This window comes from Haliotis asinina, chromosome 1 (genome assembly GCF_037392515.1).
Source record: "Haliotis asinina isolate JCU_RB_2024 chromosome 1, JCU_Hal_asi_v2, whole genome shotgun sequence".
NCBI classification, from domain to species: domain Eukaryota; kingdom Metazoa; phylum Mollusca; class Gastropoda; order Lepetellida; family Haliotidae; genus Haliotis; species Haliotis asinina.
In genome coordinates this window covers 79520054-79541799 of record NC_090280.1, presented here as the reverse complement: position 1 = coordinate 79541799, position 21746 = coordinate 79520054, and the positions used below count along the sequence as shown (strand labels likewise).

At 37.0% G+C, this 21746-nt stretch overlaps 1 protein-coding gene across 1 annotated transcript; it reads left to right on the top strand.

The window, feature by feature from the left end:
• Positions 1–1436: 1436 nt before the first annotated feature.
• On the top strand, positions 1437–21599 carry LOC137274084 (protein phosphatase PTC7 homolog). Its single transcript, XM_067807116.1, has 6 exons — positions 1437–1795; positions 11728–11907; positions 13648–13846; positions 14747–14870; positions 18541–18670; positions 20068–21599. The coding sequence occupies exons 1-6, from the start codon at positions 1573–1575 to the stop codon at positions 20127–20129; spliced, it is 918 nt and encodes a 305-aa protein (XP_067663217.1). The 5' UTR covers positions 1437–1572; the 3' UTR covers positions 20130–21599.
• Positions 21600–21746: the final 147 nt, after the last annotated feature.

Genomic DNA, 21746 nt, shown 5'->3' with positions numbered 1-21746 from the left:
ATGTAGTATTGTTCGGTTTGTTTTCTTTCAGAGCATCTAAGGTTATTAGTTCAACGCATTGGTTGTTAACATATCGTTATTAGCCGCTAAACTGCAGCTCGACAAAGGTCTGTTCCCCTTACAAAGCCGACACTTATTGCGTGGCTATTGAATGGCGGATTGTTAACAACGGAACAGTGTGTCATGGCCATATTGTCACCTATTTGCTGAATCCTTTTATGTACGACACTGAACCTCTTTGAGATATCCGTGTGAGCAATCAGCAAACAAGTACCTTGTGGTGCTAAGAAGGGTTGTTAAAAACGTATAATGAGTAAATGAGGTTTTAAGTCGCTTTTAGCAATATTGTGGGGGGGGGACGCCAGAAATGGCCTTCACCTTGTACCCACATAGAGAATCGAACTTTGACCTTCAGCATGACAGGAACGTGATCATCATATGGCCCAGTGGTTACGAGTCCGTTCGTCACACCTAAGACCCGCGTTCGGTTATCCATATGGGTACAGTGTGTGAAACCCATTTGTGGTGTCCCCAGCCGTCATATCGCTGGAATATTGCTAAGAGGTTGAAAAGCGGCGTAAAACTAAACTCACACAGTGTACCTACAGTACATATGTTGGCAATCGAACCCAGCCGCTTCAATAGGTGTGTATGGTATGATCAGAGACCATATAATAGATCTGATATATGGTCTCTGGTATAATATATAGCTAAAATATATTAGTATGGTCTAATAAAACTACTAAATATCGCCCACCAGTGATCGTTCGTGTTTTCCCTGCATAATGTAACCTTGTGGAATGAAGAGTATGTTACACTGACATGTGTTTTTCAGTGTTTCAAAGTTTTGAATCAATTAAATAATATTTTTTCATTATATGTGTGGGGGTTTTCAGTTTTCATGCCATCTGTGTGTGGAAATATTATCAATTTGACTAGAATACTGAGTATATCGATTTTACATTTGTATTTACTGAGTTGTGTACATGCATAAGTAACAAATATGTGATCAAGCATTAGCAAAACTGTCAACACGCTGTTCATCTATGTCTTTTTAAGCGACTACATTCGTTTGAACATAGCTGAATATAAGCAAGAAAACAAGCATGACGTAACACGTGATGGTATAAAAATATCGGTTCCATCACTCATGCTTTCTCCTACGAACATATAAACTTTATTTAGTCTCTTACAAAGGAAAATAGAAAATATCATAATTGTTGCCTTTCCTGTGACTGAATATTCAAAGATAACGACGATATGTATGGGCAAATGACAGCTTGTCCTGTGTGATGTATGACATCGTGGAGGTACAAACTATTTTATTTAGGTGTAATCAAACCTTATTCTTTATTTTAAAGCACCCAAATAGAGTAATCAACCGTAGGAAAGTCTACTTGGCACTATTTACCTCCCTTTGGATCCAAAGGTCATGTGACGTCACGAAGGAGACAAAGATGGCGGCGACCAGCTGAGATAGGACATATACGCATGCGGTTAGATACAGAGATAATCTTGTCTAAGGAGGATGTGACAGACGAACTTTTCAAAGTGATGTGAAGACAGCTTGTCATGCACTCAGTAGCGCTGTATGGCAGGCTTCTAGCCCGAGCGATTGCAACAGGAATTCACAGTGAACTTCAGATTCAGAGAGAAAGAGCAAGGGAACCTCTACAATTGGTAACTGGATCCTCGGGATTTTCGAAGACAATAACCAAATCCACGAACACTAGGAAATGGGCATTCGGGGATGATGCTTATTTCATTTCAAAGAACAAAACAGTGGATGTCATAGGTAGGTTCTGAACATCTCGCACAGCCGGCTCTTTGTTCGCGTCATTATTGATAGACGTCAACTTGTTTATTTCTTGTCCCACGTGCTCTTTGTTTTGGTTTGCAAGCTTTTGCAACGTATATATTTCATTACACAGGCTTGTCATTCACTTGCGTAATAGTGATTTTAAGCATCCTGGCACGTCGTCAGTTACATTTGGGTAAGAGAAACAATGGTGTAGTAGGTGGTTTGTTACCAATGTGTTGTTACGCATAAAAGTTAAAGCAGCATTTCTTTAAAAGAAGCCTAAACGTGTCTTATGTTACCATAATGACAGTTTTGTGCTTGTTGTACATGAATCAATGGCAAAATCTACCTTGATCAAAATCCCACCCCACCCCCCACCCCCACTCCAAATTGCAACCTAGAACAAAATCCACCTGGACAAAATCCACCCCTAATAAATTCCACCTAAAGAATAAATACAACAATGCTTGTAAAAAACATATTGATCAAAGATCAGGACACACTAAAACTTTTAACTACAGCAGTTTGGTAAGAGTGGATTTTTGTCTGTTTTTCTGTGAAGAAGAGGTGGATGTTTTCCAGGGTGGCAATCCTCTATGTGTAAGGTATGCTTCAGTCTCTTTTACCAGTGATTCAGTTACTTACCTTCAGTCTGTTCGGAAGTAGTGTCATCAGAATCTGACCAGTGACTGTTGGCATCTTTAGGGTGGTAATCTGATCAATGTGACATGAGTTAACATATTGACTGTGGAGTTTGATTAAACTGACATGGCAAATTCTAATGAGTTTAAGATTTATAACACACTACTTATGGCTGAAAACACAATCATAATTATGTTGGTGATGGTTGAATGCCAAATATCATGAATATCAAAAAGAAAGATAAGTAAAGAAAAAAATATCATGGTTATGCTACAGTGATTAAACCATTCTCTAAATATGTAAATATGTTGGTAGCTTGTATGCAGTTGCCATTCTTGTAAAAGCAGCTGGTCAATGAACATGATGAAGGTGATGTCAGAATGTTATTTATGATGTCAGAAAGTTTAACGTACAGAATTAACAGGGAATAACATTTTCAATATTGTACGAGTTGTGAATAAATCCTGGTAAGTTTGTTGTGTTTATTTAAAATATTTTAAAAGTCAATCAGCGATAATATGCTACTTTTGTTTCAAGCTGTTGTGTTTGAGAATATTCTTCTCAAGCATTTTCAAGAAACAACCTGAATATGCTGAACAAGCTTATGACCTTGTTTTCTTTCAAAGGATTGTGAAAATCATGTTTAGAGTTACTCTCCCTTGTCAGTCATAATGAATTGGAGTGATTAGGTAGAATGAAGTTACTTTTTTATTTTTGAATAAACATTATTCCTATAAATTAACTAAGACAATGATCTGATGAGAATTTAAACAGTGAAAGGATTGTAATGATCTGTTTAGCCTGTATTTCTGTAGGTCTGTGCCATGTTCAAGAGGCTGTCTCTTATCATGTTCGTGGAGGCTATGTCCTCAGTTCACCCAAGGGCGGTGGGATAAGGAAGGGTAATACATGTACTTGAGCTCGTGCATTTCACCAAAGTTGTAAACATCTAGGACCTGCCTCACCTTGGGCGTTCTTCCAGCATTCAGCTGATAACATGATATGAATGGAATTCTGTTAAGAGCAGAAATTTGCCTAAACTCACCTATTTTCTATATTTTTTGTATCAGTGTTATAAAATGGTAAGTCTTTGTTCATTGAATTTTGTGATCTCCAGAGATAACTGGGATAATTACTAAATTAGCTGTTGATTTTGTATCTAATCACTAATGTCAATACCAAGGCCCTGTACTCAGATTAAGTGAAGATTAAGTTGGTTCTGAAGAATGAGAAATATAATAGTACTATCTGTTTCATAGGAGCACATCTTGCATTTATCATGTATATTCTCTACAGTTTGATTGACTTCAGATCCCACAAGTGGTTGTCAGTCCCTTATGTGTTTATGTGTGCAGTGTTGGATATTGTCCATGGAAAAAGGGATTTCTTTGGCATTTTGGGTTTTATTTGGGAATTTGCATCTGTTTTGTTAATATATATTCCCTAAATCAAGAACTTTGAATATTCCAACATGGATACCTTGACTTTCAGTGCATTTCATAACAAAGTGTGTAGTATTTGGGGTTACACATTCTCAGACAATGGGAAATTGGCATGGACTCAATGGCCGAAGCTATGAATACACAAATCCTTTCAGAAAGTGGTCCAATACACACAAATGGCTACACAAAGAACATGATCCAGACAACCAGTTATCAAACTTCCATCTTGTTGAAGCTGTGGTGGCTTAGTGGGTTAGATCCAGTGCTTTGTGTGCTGGTAACTAGGTGAGTTATCCAGAAAGTGGGTTTGAATCCTGTATCGGACTCAACCACCAAACGTACTAGGATCAGTATTTGCTAAGTGTAATCCCTGTTATGAAGTGTTGCATGATAAGATTTGTTGGGTCAATACAATGTTGTAACCTTACTGCCCCGACAATGTTGACAATGACATTGCTTAAACAAAAAGCCTGATCAGGAGGGGTATCTGAGTGAACACACAATGTAAGTGCAGAAGACACACTCTACATCTGCATGTCAGCATATGAATATACAAACAGATCCTCACTGACTAGTAATTGACATGAGCTTTACCTTGCTCACATTCTGTCAGGTTACCACACACAAGTCACTGAGTCTATTAGACCTGTCCACTTGGTATCATTGTGCAACAGGCACTGGCTGCAGGAGACTCTTCAGGCAGTGGGGTAGCCTTATGAGTAGATCAACTGCGTGCCACGCTGAAGGACCTGTGAGTGTGAAGATCTGGCTTACAGTTACAGTTGGTTTTCAGTGACCCATGCTTGGTGTAAGAGGCACCTAGCAGGATTGGGTGGCTAGTCAAGATGTATCCCAGTTAGGTAGATCAGTGCTTATGCTGTTCTGTTGATCACTGGATTGTCTAAAACTAGACTCACTCACTCCTGCTCATAATGAAGGTTCTGTTCCCAACACTGGTACAATGTGTGAAGTGTGTTTCTGGTGTCTCTTGGAATATTGCTAAATTATTGGTAAAGGCGGTGTTAAACTATACTTACTCACTGAAGACCATAGGTAACACAACAGGAGCCCCAACAGGATCGTAGAGTGAGTGAGTGTGATGGTTTAATGCTGACCTAGGCAGTTCCAGACTAATCAATGTCACCTATAAGTCAGCAGTGATAAGCTTTTGGAAGGTTATACTTCAACTATACCACTAAGTGTTTGGATGGACTCGCACACTTTTGAATTTACATGTGGTATATACTGTTTTTCATTCTAGGTATCATCCAGTTATACCAAATGTAATTATGATGATTAGTAGCAAAAATCATTATTGTGATCAAGAACTCTGTCAGCACTGACAGCACTGGTCATTTGCTTGAAACGATGAACTATAATTAGAAAAATAATCTGGTAACCATGGTTGCATACATGTAATTACAAAGTTGATATAGTGGAAGTTCTGTTAAGGCATATTTATTTTTATTGTCCATTTGTTGAGGCTATGAAAACCATGGATGATATTTATGTAATGAATGTTTTTGATGGTGAAATTATATAGCCAAGGATATAAATATTAGGACTGTATATTGGCAAGAAATGTATTACAATGTATTGGCACCGGTATGGCAACAAATATTGCGATCTGTTTTCTAATTTCTGCATGTATACTAAGGGCCTAACAAATATTATGGTTCCGAGAACAGTAAATAAATGATGATTTAGGTTAGGTAGTTAATGATTCCCATCTCCTTTTTCATACGCTTTGTAGTGTGTAAAATATGCTGTTTTTTTATTATAAAACTACAAATTACACAATATACCACTACCAGTTCTAAAAAATATTGCAGAACTTATTGTTTGAAACACGTATAATGGTATATCAATATACTCATAGTACCGTCCAATCTAAATACTAGTAGATATGATATTGATAATGTACCTAATTGTTTTGATCAGACTCACAGAGATATCACACAGTCTGGTTGGTTAACAATTATACATCGGTCACTTTTCATTTAAGTTACAAGTGCATCAAATCTTGAATCTTGTAAACGTTTATTCTAATGTATTTATTTCAGTAGAATGGCCCATTTTTCATTAAATTTGTCCTGTATGGGTTGAAATTGATCCCAAGCATCCTATGTTTTTCACGAGAGGCAAGGATTGGAAGGTCAGACTCACTTATTTGGTCATCATATTCCACTTGTATAGATCGATGCTCATATTGTCAGTCACTGGATTGTGTGATCTAGATTCTTTCATACACAGACCGCCATCTTATCTGTACAGATAAACAACAAACAAACATGGGTCAGGATATGACCCCACTTCAGATCTAAGCCCTCCAAGTGTTGGTGGGGTAGCCCAGTGGTTAAAGCATTTGCTAGAACCTGGCTGCAGGCCCACGTTCGATTCCCTCATTGGTACATTATGTGAATCCCGTTTGTACTGCCTTCCTCCATGATCCAATGTTGGTAATGGCACTCACTCATTTCCTCCCTCCCTCCCTCCCTCACTCACTCACTCACTGTGCCCCACATGGTGTAAGTGAAAATGAACAAAACGTGGCTGAAACAAGGAAGAAACAACTGAAACCAGACCAGATCACACAGTTGTAACCACATGTAAGGTCAGTATAGTGATACACATAAGGATTAGGAAGAGAGTTTTATGGATGTCAGCATCATTATTATATGGTTTAATTCCCCTCACGGGATCGATGAGTGAAGCCCATTTCTGGTGTCCCCAGCTGTGATATTGCTGAAATGCTGCCAAAAGATAAAGGTGTAAAACCATACTCACCCACTCAGTCACACATACTGTTTCTCTGCCTTATAATACCACTAACAGACGTACACAAGTAAGATTTAAGAAATAATGATAAAAGTAATCGTCTCAAGAAGGCTTGTTTTCTGTATTTTTCACTTCTCCAGACTTGCCTATTATTAAGGAGAAATCTTTTTTGCACATTTATTTACTTTTCATTCAGTACAGGGTGGAGAAAGGTGAAGGTCATATGTGGATACTGTTATTTTAGATGATTTAAGGTTTTTGTATCAGTATAGGATGTCTGCTCAGAAGTATCATAGTATGTTTGATGATAACATGAACTGATTTGTATGTGTATTGATTACAGTGACCCCTATAACCAGCAGGTGCAGTGGTATCAAGTGTTCACAAACTGCTAGCACCACATGCAGGCTCATTCAGTTGTCGTCTTTGCATGTTTTGATCTATATTTAAGAAGTAGGTTATTGTACATTTGGATGAGGAAGTTTCTCTTTCAAGGCATGATCATTAAGTATGTGTCATGGTCAGTGAGTTTAGAAATCATTACGGAAATGAAATTGAGTTCGTAATACTAGTTACTTTTTTGGTAATATGAGACCACTCTTGCCTATTTAGTGTTCAATATGGGCTAGACTGATCCTTTAGATATTTTAACTTGAATTTTCTTCATTCGTATCTTCCAAGGTGATTACTATGATGATCACGATAAGTATTTGGCACTGGATTGTTAAATAAGTATCAATTATAATAAATTTTATATTACCTTCATATAAATAGTCTAATGTCAATGTTGCTGTAACAAGTTCAGTGGATGGCAACTGGAAAAAATATTACGCTGGTGTTGGTAGCTGCCATTAGTGCCAAACTTTCAGCCGAGAAGCTGTACAGCTTACAATCATATGACATAATACTCAGAGTAAGACACACGCAGTGCATGGAATTTGAAAACTGTTTGATTAGCTGTTTCTGTGTACATATTTATTCACTGCTTTATTTAATCTGAACTATTTTCTGCATTGAATCCTTTGCACACTCAACATAATTCACCATTTTTATTAGCAGTTTTAGGTTTTTCAGAATATCTTTCAGAGATTTTAAAAATCCAGTCGAGAGGCAGAAGTCATTTACGTGTCATATTCTTGGTAGCAAGCTAATTGATCTGCAAAATAAACTAAAATGATATTTTGAACATTTGACATGGTGGTGAGATAACGTTGTAAACTTCTCCCACGGCTAATACGGTCTGATGTATGCCTTTTTGTAACAGTGTCACCCAGGCTCGGTATGCTTCAAAGAAGCGTACAGCTGGCAGTATTGATTTAGTATCAACATCACACATTTACTCACATATGAATATTCAGTGACATCACTGTTTTTATGTGAGGAAATGACTTTGTAATTACATTTGCTGGATTATGTTCACAATAAGCTGTATATTTATTTGCATCTAATCTGGAAGAAAAGTCGCCATTAATCAATAACTTTTATGTTGATTGTCAAATACCCTCAAGAAAGAATGGTTGGATGGTTGTTTAATACCAGACTGAGCGGTATTACAGCCATATGGTCTATAAGTAACCAAGTCTGGACTGGACAATCCAGTGATCAACAGCATGAGCATCAATCTATGCTTTTGGGATACAATGACATGTGTCAATCAAGTTAGCAAGCCTGACCACCCTATCCTCTATGTCACCTCTTACAAGCATGGGTTGCCAAAGATCAATTCACAGCTGGATCTTCATTGGTGCTCCAGTAATGAATCTTTTTCAAAAATATACTCACCAAAAGATTTTTGGGATTGTACCTTGTTATCATGATGAGTATATATGCAAAGTCTCTAATATATAAGGAGCAGTGTTCATATCTATAACACTCAAAAGTGAAGGCCCATTGGTAAAATAAGGACAATATGTTGTGCCATAATATTTTTCGTGAGTTGTGTATCATTAGGTTATGTTAACACGCCATAACATTCTTGTGATTAGGTTTATTGATTGCAAAGGGTTGATCGTCAAGGTCTGCTAACTAGGCTAACATTATTTATTTATTTCATATGTAAGTAAACAAGTTGAAAAAGAAAAAGCAATTATTTCCATTAAACATGTGATTTTATTCAGGCTATTGATAACACAGATCATGGAGACTATGAATATTTAAATACCTTCCGATAAATTAATGAAATATTTTAAAAGTATGTTGGTGCCAAAATTGAAAAAAGTGAAAAAATTCAACATAATTCCTGTCGCTGGTATTGGTAAGTGGTGAAAGATTAATATATGGATAAAGTTTAGAAGCAAGATAATGAATAACAAGATACCTTTATTTATTTTGTGTACAAACTTTATTTTGTTACTGAGCTGAGTTCAAACGACACAATTTTCGCATTGATATTCAATATGATACTGAGGGAAACAAAAAAGGGAACACCACCTCATGGCAGTTGTAATTTGTTTATTCTGAGATTTCCGCCAACAGCACGATGCAAAGCTGGTAATGAAAACAAAAAATATTAAAGGAATGCTTGAATTTTCTTGTGTTCCTTTATTTGTTTCTTTCAGTATATTTCTTTCCATCAATGACAGCATCAATTATCTTTATAGCCAGCCATATCTTTTATCAAATTGAATGAAATTGTTCATCAAAGTAACATCACCTGCTACATCAAAATTACGCCATGTTTGTCGAAGGCTAAGTGTAATTAACAAGTTATCTGACAGTTATTTAAACACACGTCAGTGATCAATACAAATAAAACTGACGAGTCATTGTGATATTGACGCTGTAACTGATTAGCTATCTCATCATATCAACCCGCCTAGTGTGACATTAACATCATTATAGAATGGATAGTGAAAACCACAAGTAATTCACTTCAGATCAGCATCTTTACTCTTATCAGTTTGTATCTGATCAGAGTGGCGTCAGACATAATGAAGCCAAAAGTGCTTATAGCTAACACAATACTTGACTTGTAATGATATTTTTAACTGAGCCATCTACGGGTATTACATTTTATGTGTGCATACTTTTCTGAGTACTGAACCTGTTTCACAAAGGTATCGTAATATGACAAGCGCTTCTACTGACATCATACCACTATACTGTAACATAGACAGTCGTAGGGCAAGGATAACATTGTGAAACTAGGCTAAGGAAGCTGAACTGACCAACCCTAGGTCCGCACAAAATGTCAGTCTCTTGAAAATGTCAGTGGTCACATTCAGTAATCATATTAAAAAAAAGACAGCAGTGAATATTTAAAAATATGTTCAGTTTAGTTACTGAATGGATGTACATTTAAAACGCTCCAGTTTTGCACAAAATCACCAGTCACAGCTGTCAGGTGATTAAATCTGCACTGAAGAATCCCTGCAAAAAGGGCTTACAGAATCTGATTTGATGTTGTACAACCTATAACATGTTTAGTGGTGCTACAGGCATGCAACATTTTATTGCTTGATGTAGCTCTAAAAATGAAAAATGTGGACTATGTATGAGGAGACTCACATTTGGTGTGAGACATATAGTTGACTTTTGTAAGAAAACGTATCCTCAAAATGAAAATATAAATGCAAATGGGGCCCAGGAAAATACCCTGCTTCAAAGACTGAGGAAATCATGGCTTGCCATTAATCTAGACATAGTTGGATTCTGTGTTTATTTACTGTAAATTTTGAAACTGATACATCTTCAAAGCAATCCAAGTGCTGGCCCTTAGTCTAAAGTGTCACTCAAAGTGAATGTGTCTTCACTCTAGCCATACGGTTATAAGTGATTCTGTGAACATTTAATTTACTCTAACATTCATTTCAGCATTTACAGTATTTTCTGTGACACAGACAAGAGTTGGAACTACTTTGATTTCTAGACGTACGAAACAGTATTTAGGTGGACAAAAACCTTTGAATTTCTGTTTAATATGTGCATTATTCCAGCAGCATGTCTGCCAGTAAATAAGTATTAATATTTACCTGGGCCTCCTTTCACAAAGCTTTAAGGTGATCAATCGTAAGTCACTAAGGTAAACTTAGTGCGAGGCTAGTAAGTGGGTTAACCTTAGTAATGATTGCTTTGTGAAACGAGCCCAACACTAGCTATTCTTGAATAACCCTACAAATTAATTTAGCTCATTCTTAGGTAAGTTAAGAATTATTCGAAAACAACCTTAGTGCTAAGACTGCCATAAGCCTATATTATGCTATGGAAATTAGTGCTAAGATTTCTTTGAACAATGGCACCCTGATATAATCGTCTCTTTTAACCAAGTTCCTGGGGCCTAATTCTATCCTGGATCATTACAAAAACAATTGGAACATACAAACTTAAATGAACTGTCTGCTAATTTAGCAGCTTGTCCAAACCTTTTATGCTAGGTTATAACAGCCCATATTACAGTAACATGTACTGAAAATTGTGAGTGAGTGAGTGAGTTGGGTTTCTGCTGACCTCCTTCTGAAAATATACCTTAACGTACTGGTCCTCAGTACGACAGTTTTTTTTAGTGTTATGGAGGTGGTAGGATAGCCTAGTTTTTAAAGCGTTTGCTCATCATGTCAAAGATCCTGGTTGGATTCCCTACATGGGTACAATGTGTGAAGAACATCGAATACTGCTAAAAGGGGGGTAAAACCGATCTCTCTCTCTTTCTTTCTCACTCACTCACTCACTCACACTCACTCACTCACTCGCTCAGTTGTTGATGTTATAAGTGTATCCACTATATGTGTAGTGCAAAGGTTAACATGGCATTTTTTCAGTACAGGTGATACATGGAAGTTTCTGAATGCTTGTTGTTTATTGTTGAAATGCTTCCCTGCCTGACATATGTTGCTGTGGTAATTGAATTGCACTATGTGAAAGCAGGCAGTTATGGTTTGGTTCTGAAATTATCCAATCAAGTGGAAATATATATGGCATATTGGCCTCCTAAGTGAAGATCTTGATGTTGGATCCTAATATACTTAATAAGCGTAATTCATTATAAAACATCCCTTTGGAGATGATGGTTCAGATGCAGACTTTATTAGCACATCAAGTGATGCGTATTGCTCTTTCTGTCCCTAGGGGTAGCCGATGGTGTTGGTGGGTGGCGAAGTTATGGCATCGATCCCTCAGCATTCCCGCGCATCCTCATGGCAACATGCGAACGTATGGTCCAGGAGGGTTGCTTCCGTCCACAGGCTCCAGCCACAGTCATCGCTGCCAGCTACCAGGAACTCATGGAGCAGAAAGTACCACTTATAGGTGGGTTGTCAGCTCAACTGGGTTTTATAATACGAGCTGTTCATGGGACAGATAGTAAATGTTATTAGTGGATTGTTAACTGGTTCTCATCCTGGAATACATGGAACAGAAAGTATCTACTATAGAAAGGTTATTAGCTCGGTTGGTTTTGAACCAGGTACAGAACTGATGGTATAGAGGTGACCACTAAAATGCTTCAACTGAGGGTTAGTTTATATTAATTAATTAAATAATACAGGGATGTCAAAATGGCAGGGGAATACAATTTTAATTAACTTTGCAAGGGAAGACATTTCAAATTAGTGACTTCTGATTGCAAAATGTTGAAGGATTTCAGTGTGGGAGTTAAGTGCAACACAATAGTTCTTTTGGAATTTTTTTTGACTGAATTAGTGAATGTGTCTCAAGGACCTCAGTTCAGTTGTTATCTGTTATCCTGTATGTTGACTGATAACTAAGATAACAGTTCAGCACAGTCCTTCCTGTGGAAAGTAACACCTTCATTCAGTGTATGAAATAAACCAAAAACCCAGCCCGACATCAGGGCAGGTAACCAGACCAGACAATCCAAAGAAAGTAACTAAAGTTTTCAGTTACTATGAATAGTAATGAATGCAGTGAGTTTGCAGAAATCTGCGAATCATTAGGTGTCACTGTTAAAGATAATGTATATTTGAAAGTCCAAACTATTATTGTCAAGTCTAAACGTAATGCTTAATTTGAAAAAATATTTTTTTTTGTAAGATATGGTGAATTTACTCAGATGTATGGAACATGTTACATTGCACTCTAATACAGACATGCTTGGGACCAAGTTAAAACTAATATCAAAAAGTCTGAAGTAGACAGCAGCCCGAGTTACATAGAAAATGCTTACACTGATGCCTGATCAGCTGAATTGTATGATCATCTCAATTACAGTTTACAAATTAGTGTTAATCGCATCAAAAATTCACTGCATTCACTGCATTCACTGCTAGGCAAAATGCACAAACCAATCAGTGGTTGTATGTTCAAGGTTTTTCGGCCATGCAGACTTACTGCTCAGTAAATAAGACAAAATACCCAAACCAATCCACGGTTGTTTAAGGTTTATTTGCCAAGCACACTTCCTGCTCAGTCTAGATAATTAAGCAGTGTTTTTTCCTTTTCGAGTTGACACTGGTCCAAAATCCGAAATAGTGATAATAGTCCACTTATAAGGCGCCCTTCCATGCAAAATGCCTGATCAAAAAAGTAATGAGAGTCTGTGATACAGAGCTTTTTCATGATGACAACAAAGAAGAATTATGTTGGGACTGTAAGTTACATCAGGTGTATACAGCAATCTGAGAAAGACAGAGTGCGCTGTATCTAAATTTTTTACCAGACCATCAAGGCTGGCCAGCTGTAAGTTAAGACCGTCCATCAAAGATTTAGCCAGTTTTGGGAGGTTGGATGGGCCTTATTTCATACCCTGTTTCATTGTGTACTGCAATGATAACAGTGGTTGATTCCTATGGCCAAGTTGTACCAATGTGAAATCATGACACTACTTGTTGCCTTGCCTGGTGTAGGGCATTAGAGGGATGGAACGAGGACCGCTTTGCTTAGAGTCTGTATGATGTAACTTTATGTTGGATACCCAAATGCAAGCTCATGACTATATCAGAGAAATAAACACAGTGACAACCCAATTTCCCCTGATTGTTGTTGATAAGTATCTAAGTTGTCATTAGAAACATTTTTTGCTTGATGCAGGTAGTAGTACTGCATGTCTGGTTGCACTCCATCGAGAGGAGAGGACGATATACTCTGCCAACCTTGGGGACAGCGGCTTCCTTGTCATCCGTGAAGGCGAGGTTGTGCATCGGTCTCAGGAGCAACAGCACTACTTCAACACCCCCTTCCAGCTCGCTGTTGCCCCACCTAACCAGCAAGGACTTGTACTCAGTGATAGGTAGGTATGAGATGGAAGAAGCTGCAGCGATTCTATATTTTTTCAACAAACTGGGAGTGAAAGTTGCTTGGGAAAATCTTCAATGGATAAAAAGATAACTATCTAAGTAAAGTATACTGAACAGAAACGTAAATTTAAAAAAAGTGAAATCTCATAAAAGTAAGCTTTCATGTTTATGTCTTCTTTTTAAATTGATGTCGCCATAGAAAGAACTAACATCTTGCTCTTTAAACAGAACAAACATCCATTGTTTATCTTTATTAACTGGTCAAACCACTTAGAGCTAAATAAATAATAGCTTAGCGGTACTAGTGTGTTTTCAGTTTGTTTTATGTTTACCTAACCTTAACATCACTCATGTAAAGATCAAACACTGACAAAAATTATCTCGACAGTCAATCAAAAATTAGTTTTTAACAGCAGTGACAAATGCTTTAATGTTTGAAAGCTGCTTGGGAAAATCTTTGATGGAAATGAAAGATAACTATCTAAATAAAGTAGTTAGTCAAAGTAGCATATATTTTCTCTTTTCACACTGCAAACCTCTTCCTTATGGAATAAGCTTTGTCAGGGTTCAAAAAGTGAATATGAATGTGGCCACAGAAAGAATTAATGTTTTGCACTTAAAACAGAATACACATCCATTGCTTTTCTTTATTGACTGGCCATCCACTTTGAATTGAATAAATAATAGATTACCTGCACTAAGCGTTTCCAATTTCTTTTATGTTCATCTAACCTTAAACTTGACCCATCATGTATGTAAAGGTGAAGCTTTGACTAATGTTATCTCAGAATTGTTGATTAACATCCAGTACTTAAAAAGTGCAAACTTCTGTTTCTTGGCTGCTTTTTTGTAAATTCATTTATTGTAAGTGAAGAAAGTGTTTCCTGTTTCAGCCCTGAGGTTGCAGAGAGTACGTCATTCGGAGTTGAAGAAGGAGACATAATCTTGTTAGGAACAGATGGTCTTTTCGACAACATGCAGGAGGACATGTTGCTGGAATATATCTCCAAAGTCAAGGTGAGTGAGTGAGTGAGTGATTTAGTTACGATGCTTTCAGCAGTATTCCAGCAATATCAAGGCGAGGTGAGTTTTTAAGATGTCTCTCTCACTGATGACACATTACAGTTGTAATTTGATCTCCAAGGTGAAGGTAGAAGTCATAGATCAGTTATCTCCCTTGTGACATTTTGTCAGTGTATCTCTCAAATGTCCAGGGGAGATGAAAGGATGGGGATCACAGCGATGACCTGTTACAGGAAGGGGGATACTTCCACGGTTAAGGTAACTGGCCAGACATGACATCCAAAGAATAGAGAAGCTTAAATCCATAAAATATCTTGGACATCTATAACAACTTCTAAAAGACATCAGACGCGTAAGTGAAGATCATCACCGGGTTCGTGGTGAATTCAAGATCTCAAAAATGACATGTAACAAGAGGGATTAGATCTGTAAGGTCAAGGGTGAGGTCAGAGGCCTGTGATCTCACTTTTGATATGTTAATGGGGGACATCACCGTGGTCAGGGTGAGATCAAAGGCTGGGATCTTAATACTGAGTTTTATATACATTTTGGTGAAGTGAAAGGTCTGTGATCTTACTGTGGTCTCTGATTTTGGTCATTAACAAGAAATACGAGGCTTTGATGCTGATTGGCAGATCCAAGAGTTCATCTCACATGACCCTCCAATGGAGATCCTCAGATCCTAAAGTAGGATACAAAAATTATAGATCAAATATGGTTGAGACTGGAGTAATCTTTGATTACTTGAATGATATGCCCATAGAATATGAGTTTATAAAGGAACAGTGAGGATTTATATTTATCTGAATGAATGCCACGGGCCCTTCAGGATCACAAGTGTTATTAAGTTACTTGTGTGTCATCAGTTCATATGCTTGTGCTATCATCCACCAGTTTGATTGTTAATGATTATGATGGTTCTATTTGGTTGTTTAGTTTTTGACTCATCAGTCAGTGGTTGATTGAGTTGGGTTGTATCTCAGACAGGGACACCAGAAATGGGCTTCACACATTGTACTCATGTGAGAATCAAACCCAAGATTTTGGGGTGATGAGCAAAAGCTTCAACTGCAAAACTTCCTCACTGCCCTGATGCTTGGCAGTATTCCAACTGTGATAGTTGCCTCAAAAGTTATGATGTCTTGACCAGACTATCAAGTGATTGATACTCTGGGCATTGCACATCCAAATCAAGTCTGACCAGCCTATATATTACTTGACTTATGAACAGCACTGGTTGCTGAGAATCTATTGAGACCAAATGTCCCAGTGTGGAACTGTACCTTTGCTATTTCCTACACTTTACTGTTAATGAACAACTGAACCCAACACTTTCTCTGTTATTTAAGAGATTACTATGTGCACAGTTGGAAATGCTATTAATCAAAGTTGGTATTTTGCCAAGAAGTTTTTCAAAGTTCTTTTGCACATAAATTGAATGGCAATGCCAAAATGAGATATTTGAAACTGCAGCTGTGATTGGCAACAACATGTTCAAGTGACTCATGCATGTTACACTGTGATGTTAGATAGTCGTGTTCTGAACAGCTTTGACTGTTAATGCCTTAATGTCATTGTTCTGCTCTTTCTTCTGCTCATAATACACTGTAATGCCAGACTGATTCCATCATGCATAGCTGTTGGCTTATGTGACAAGGCACAGGAAATAAACTGAGTAATTAATGTTCCGAACTCAGACACCAGCATTGAAGTTACAGTCTGTAACTTAGTGTAAGTTCTGCTGTGAGTGAATGGTGTTTTGATAATAGATGATGCAAGGCAATGTCTGAATGATTCGCTATGCAGATCTATTAGTTTATGTGGCAAGGCACTGGAAATACTGTGTGTAATTAATCTAATCTGAACCAGACAATCCAGTGATCAACATCAAGAGCATTATTCTAAGCAGTCGGGATACAATGACATCTGTCAACCGAGTCAGCAAGTCTGACCACTTGATCCCTTTCATCACCTCTTGTGATGTGCATGGGTTACTGAAGATCAGTTCCATCCCAGATCTTCACAGGTAAGTGTAAGTAGTAATGAGATGATTGTGTGTAAAGCATTTGCTTGTCAAACAGTTTGATTCGCCACATGGGTACACATACTGCCCCTTCCTGATGTCCCTGCCTGTGATAAGGTTGGATTAACATTAAGAGTTATTTGAGAACACACTGACTGTCTTGTTAACATACTGCAGATATCATACATGTTTTAGTGGGCTAGGAATGGCTAGATAACCAACCCACATGGTGGACTGTGAAGCTTTCTACACTATGTTTAAAGTACACAGTGTTAGTAACAGCTCTTCATGTTGGTATCTACACTACCTTGTAACAAGGATGTCAGGAGCGATGTTGATATTTGTAGTAGATCCACCTACTAAATGTGTACCCTTCAAGCTGATATCAGGCTAAGAAATATTACATCAGCACTCTTTCTGTATGTGCCGATGATATGTCAAGCCAGAAGTGTTGAATCAGCATATTTAAAAACTTGAGTGGCTCTTGAAATCTAAACATTTTCAAGGTTGTGTTACATGTTGTTTTTATCTTATGTCACTTGTCTGTCACTTAGTATATCAGTAGTCTTAGACCTAGTACATTAGATGTTAAAGAATGTGTGAGATCCATTATTACCCTTTAGATACATTTGTCGAATTCTGATTGGTTTGGGTGCTTAAAAAAAATTAAATGTTTCTCACTCACATGTTTTTCAAGAGTGACCAAGGCAGTAGGACTTTTTAAAATACAAATTTGATAGAAAAAGAGACAAAGGATTAACACATTTTTCATTTTTTTTCTCAGAAAATACAGCTTGGAAAGTTTAGCTCGTGTTAATGAGTTGTAGATTCAGTCACACTTGTACTTACGGACACTCATTCCTATAGTGGACGGATGATGGATGATGGGGATGTGGCAAAATCAAAATTATTTTTTTAATTGGCTATAAAAAATTGTTATGCACACAAATAAAAGTGACTCATCAATGACGAAGGAACATTTCATTATGCACCCCGTCAAATTTGTCATGTGACACACTACACATGTTGTACAAATGACTTTTACCTTAGGAAAATCACATTGTTCCTGTTAAAATTTCTGTGCTGTAAACACCAGTTCAACCTTGGCTCTTTTTGTTCAGGTTTCATGATTGGTTATGGAATTCCTTGACTTTTCTGCCAACCCATTTCATGCAGTTCATTGTCTCCTTACAGACAGCCACAATTCTTCTGTCATTCATATCCAGCCTTAAGTTTTCCAAACTCCTTCGTTTGCTGTTAGAAACAAGAATACCAATCTGCCTCATTTTTCTTAGCCTTCCTGCACCTCCCTGGTGCTCAATGCCATGTCCATTTGCAGTATTTTTGTCAAAACAAGATAATTAGTGGACAAAGGGATGTATGTTCTCCTTGAAATCACTCTAGCTAATCTAATGTCCAAGTTATAATACTCTAAAATAAAAGCTGACTCTGTGTCCTTCACTCTGTCAGGCACTGGTTTCGGCTCAGACTTGAGCAACTGCATCATGGCATTACTTGAATATCGCAAACAGCAGCATAAAACAAAAAAAAAAAGAATGAGAAGAACTGAAAGTGTTATTTTTTCTAGCCGTTGCTTTTAATATGACAACTGAATTATCTCCCGTGTATGTATTTTTCCAGGATCACAAGGAAGAAACGGTACAGACCACTGCCAGTAATATCGCCGAGAAGGCTTACCAGCTGTCCTTCGACCCTGAGTACATGTCACCGTTTGCTATGTCAGCGATGGATGCTGGGATAGATTTCAGAGGTATTTCTTTTGTTCCAACTCCTGGTTCAGTTTCCAAATGCCTCAATGCACGGGCATGTCCATTAAAGGGTTCCATTCCTTTAAGGGTAAGGCAAGTTTGCAACCATCAAGGCTATGCTTGGTGAGACTAGTAGGTAAGATATGTTCATACTAACTAAAGTAAGATGTTTTAGATATTGGATTAAGCTGCTGCAAACAAATCTAAACCGTTATCCATATCAATGTTATTTATTTATAACTCACATTATTTGATACACTACTGTAAGCTGAAAGCAGTTGTGGAGCCTGAATGCTATGTTTTACAACTGAATGATAAGTCTCTTCTAACAGTAATTTGTAAAATTAGAATATCCCTACATAACTTTAGTATTGTTAAATGCAGGAGAAATAGAGAAAAGTGTATAACTAGCTGTATATTATAATGGAGAGTGTTCTCGATGCAATAAACCCATCTAATAAACTTGGTATCCAAATCTAATAAATATGCAAATTAAAAAATGAGAAAATACAATTTTTGTCGCTAATAATATGATATTAATGATACAGAAACACACTCGGTCAATAATTTCTATGTATCTGTTTAAACTGTAATTCTTGAGTGAATATTTTTATGCAGTGTACATAATACAATGAAATTCAGCACAAGTATTTGCCACAGTTAAATGCCATGCCTCAATGTGACCAAACCATAATAAATGTATTACGGTATAAAGATCCAAATGTTATTACATCAGTTGCTCTATTTCTTGAACACCTGTTAGAACATTATATATGAAATTATCATCTGTCATTGTAAAACATCATATCTGTCAGTTGTATATTATTGGCAGTTAGGCCCACAATACTGAATAAATCTGTCTGTCTGTCTGTCTGTCTGTCTGTCTGTCTGTCTGTCTGTCTGTCTGTCTGTCCTTTCCACAGAGCAATCTTAGCTCTAGGGTAGTCATGTACTATAACACGGATTTCAGTTGTCAATGTGCTGACATCTCATCATCAAATGAGGTCTGAATGCACAGTGCTATTTAGAATGTGGTCAAATGTAACATGTTACATATTTGGAATTACACTTTTTCAGTCGAGTGCAGATTCTAGTTCTTTTTTCTGTTGAGCGCATTCAGGCTTCATTGAGCTGCTTACTTGGCTATTAGGTTGTAGAAAAAACTGATTATGGGTTAAAAAGTATCAGTAAAAAGTCCTGATTTGTTTGACAAAATTGATAAAAACAAGACACAAAAAAGAAATCTCATATAATGACAGATTAAATTTTTAAATTGTTGTTTGATCTTTTCAACAACATCGAAATAAACATGATATGCTCACAGAATAGAATAAATATCTGAAGAAACCTTTTTATTATTAGGTTATTAGTATATTGACAATGTTTTTTATTTTTTCAGGGGGAAAACCCGACGATATCACAGTGATAGTAGCGAGGGTGACAAGTCTTGGCGAAACCTAGCCGAGAGCTCCTTACACTATCAGTTACATCAGGAGTTTGTGTGGTGTGTGTTTGTAGTTGAGAGATAGAGCAGAGTGAGCCAATAGCATTCCATGTAACAATATAGCATGTATACCCTGATTGGCTACTATAGATCTGACCGTGACCTTTTTGGGTCATGACCTGTTTACCTTCAGTTTCCCAAGGTTGAGATTCTGTGCCAAAAACAAAGTGAAAATACCAAGCAAGTACAAGATAGGCTTGACTAATGTTGAAATGTTTGAAATATGGTCCTTTTGATTTCATATCACCATATTGGAGTAAATGCACAAATAAACAGCACAGCAGCATTTTGTACTTAATGGTAATCAGTTGTTTCATGTGTGTGTGTTTTTGTTTAGTTCCCTCTCAGTATTCAGGATGTTGCTTCAGTTTCACAATCACAGTTACCAGATTTAATGTATTAAATCTTGTCCATGGAACATTAATCGTTTATAAGGGGAGTTGCTAAATATTGCCATTATATCTGTAAAATTTTCAGTGTACCACTCACTGTTTGACAGGGAAATTCTGCATATCATGTTACAGAAGCAGCTGATATGTAATACCTTTTTCTTTATTTCTTTAGTATTAATTAATGTTAAGGATTGCTTGACAGAGTAATATGAAAGAATCATCCACATTTCAAAGCAAGTAAACATTTCCTGGCAACTTAACTTAATGATTAGTTTGATTTTCCTGTTCCTGGACAAAATGGTCATTGTTACATGAAAATGTCCAGGTCTAACCTTAGTAAACATCAGCTGAATATTCATATTTTGAGGTGACCTTGCAGGCGATGAGTAAATGCATTGAATACAGTAATATTGTGAGGGTGCATTCATAATTTAGGACCCAGGGTTGTGATGATTTTTACTGAGAAACATGTAACATGTGAATTGTTCCCCCGTGCATGTTATGTACAAAATCAGTGAACTCCTTCCCTTAATTTTTAAGTATATCTGTTCAATTAGCTAATATACAAAATTGCTACCCAGGTCCCCAGTACGTATACAAACAAAATTGATGACCCTGCTACTTCCAAAACAAAATGGGTGACCCCACCCTCCCCGAAAATCAAGATCACAACAAAACCCAGCCCCATCCCTCATACCCCCCATACATTATGAACAGTCACTTATTTTGCTCCATATGATTTACAGCTGTACAAGACAAGCATATCAGTTCCCTACATCTTTCTGAGTTTTTTAAAAATTTAGTTTGAAATTGGCAATTATATGAAAAATGTTTATGTCAAGTGGCCCAGGTATGAGTGCTGCTGTCTGAAGTCTGGGTTTGATTCCCCATAAGGAGAACAGTAGTGAATGTTAGGTGCTACTAGTTATTCCCAAAGGAGATTACATGTTTGAAATTCATGGATAAATATGCAATTCATTGAGATCTCTGCATAATCTTATATCTGGTTTCAAAGGTAAAATATATGATTTCGTATTTTCTGTGTTTAGGGGATTTATTAATGTTGAACTGAGGTTATATAAAATCAACACCCAAGTTCTAAAACAAAATTTCTACCTGCATGCGATGTTGATGGTTTTTTAAAGTTATTTCCATAGATTACTTTTGCATCAGTTGTTAATA

What these genes read in the sequence shown, in the direction of transcription:
- LOC137274084 (XM_067807116.1), top strand. Translation starts at nt 1,573, where the DNA reads ATGCACTCAGTAGCGCTGTATGGCAGGCTTCTAGCCCGAGCGATTGCA. An exon ending in AATATATCTCCAAAGTCAAG is followed by an intron (nt 14,871 to 18,540) that starts GTGAGTGAGTGA and finishes GTATTTTTCCAG; the next exon opens with GATCACAAGGAAGAAACGGT. An exon ending in TGCTGGGATAGATTTCAGAG is followed by an intron (nt 18,671 to 20,067) that starts GTATTTCTTTTG and finishes TTATTTTTTCAG; the next exon opens with GGGGAAAACCCGACGATATC.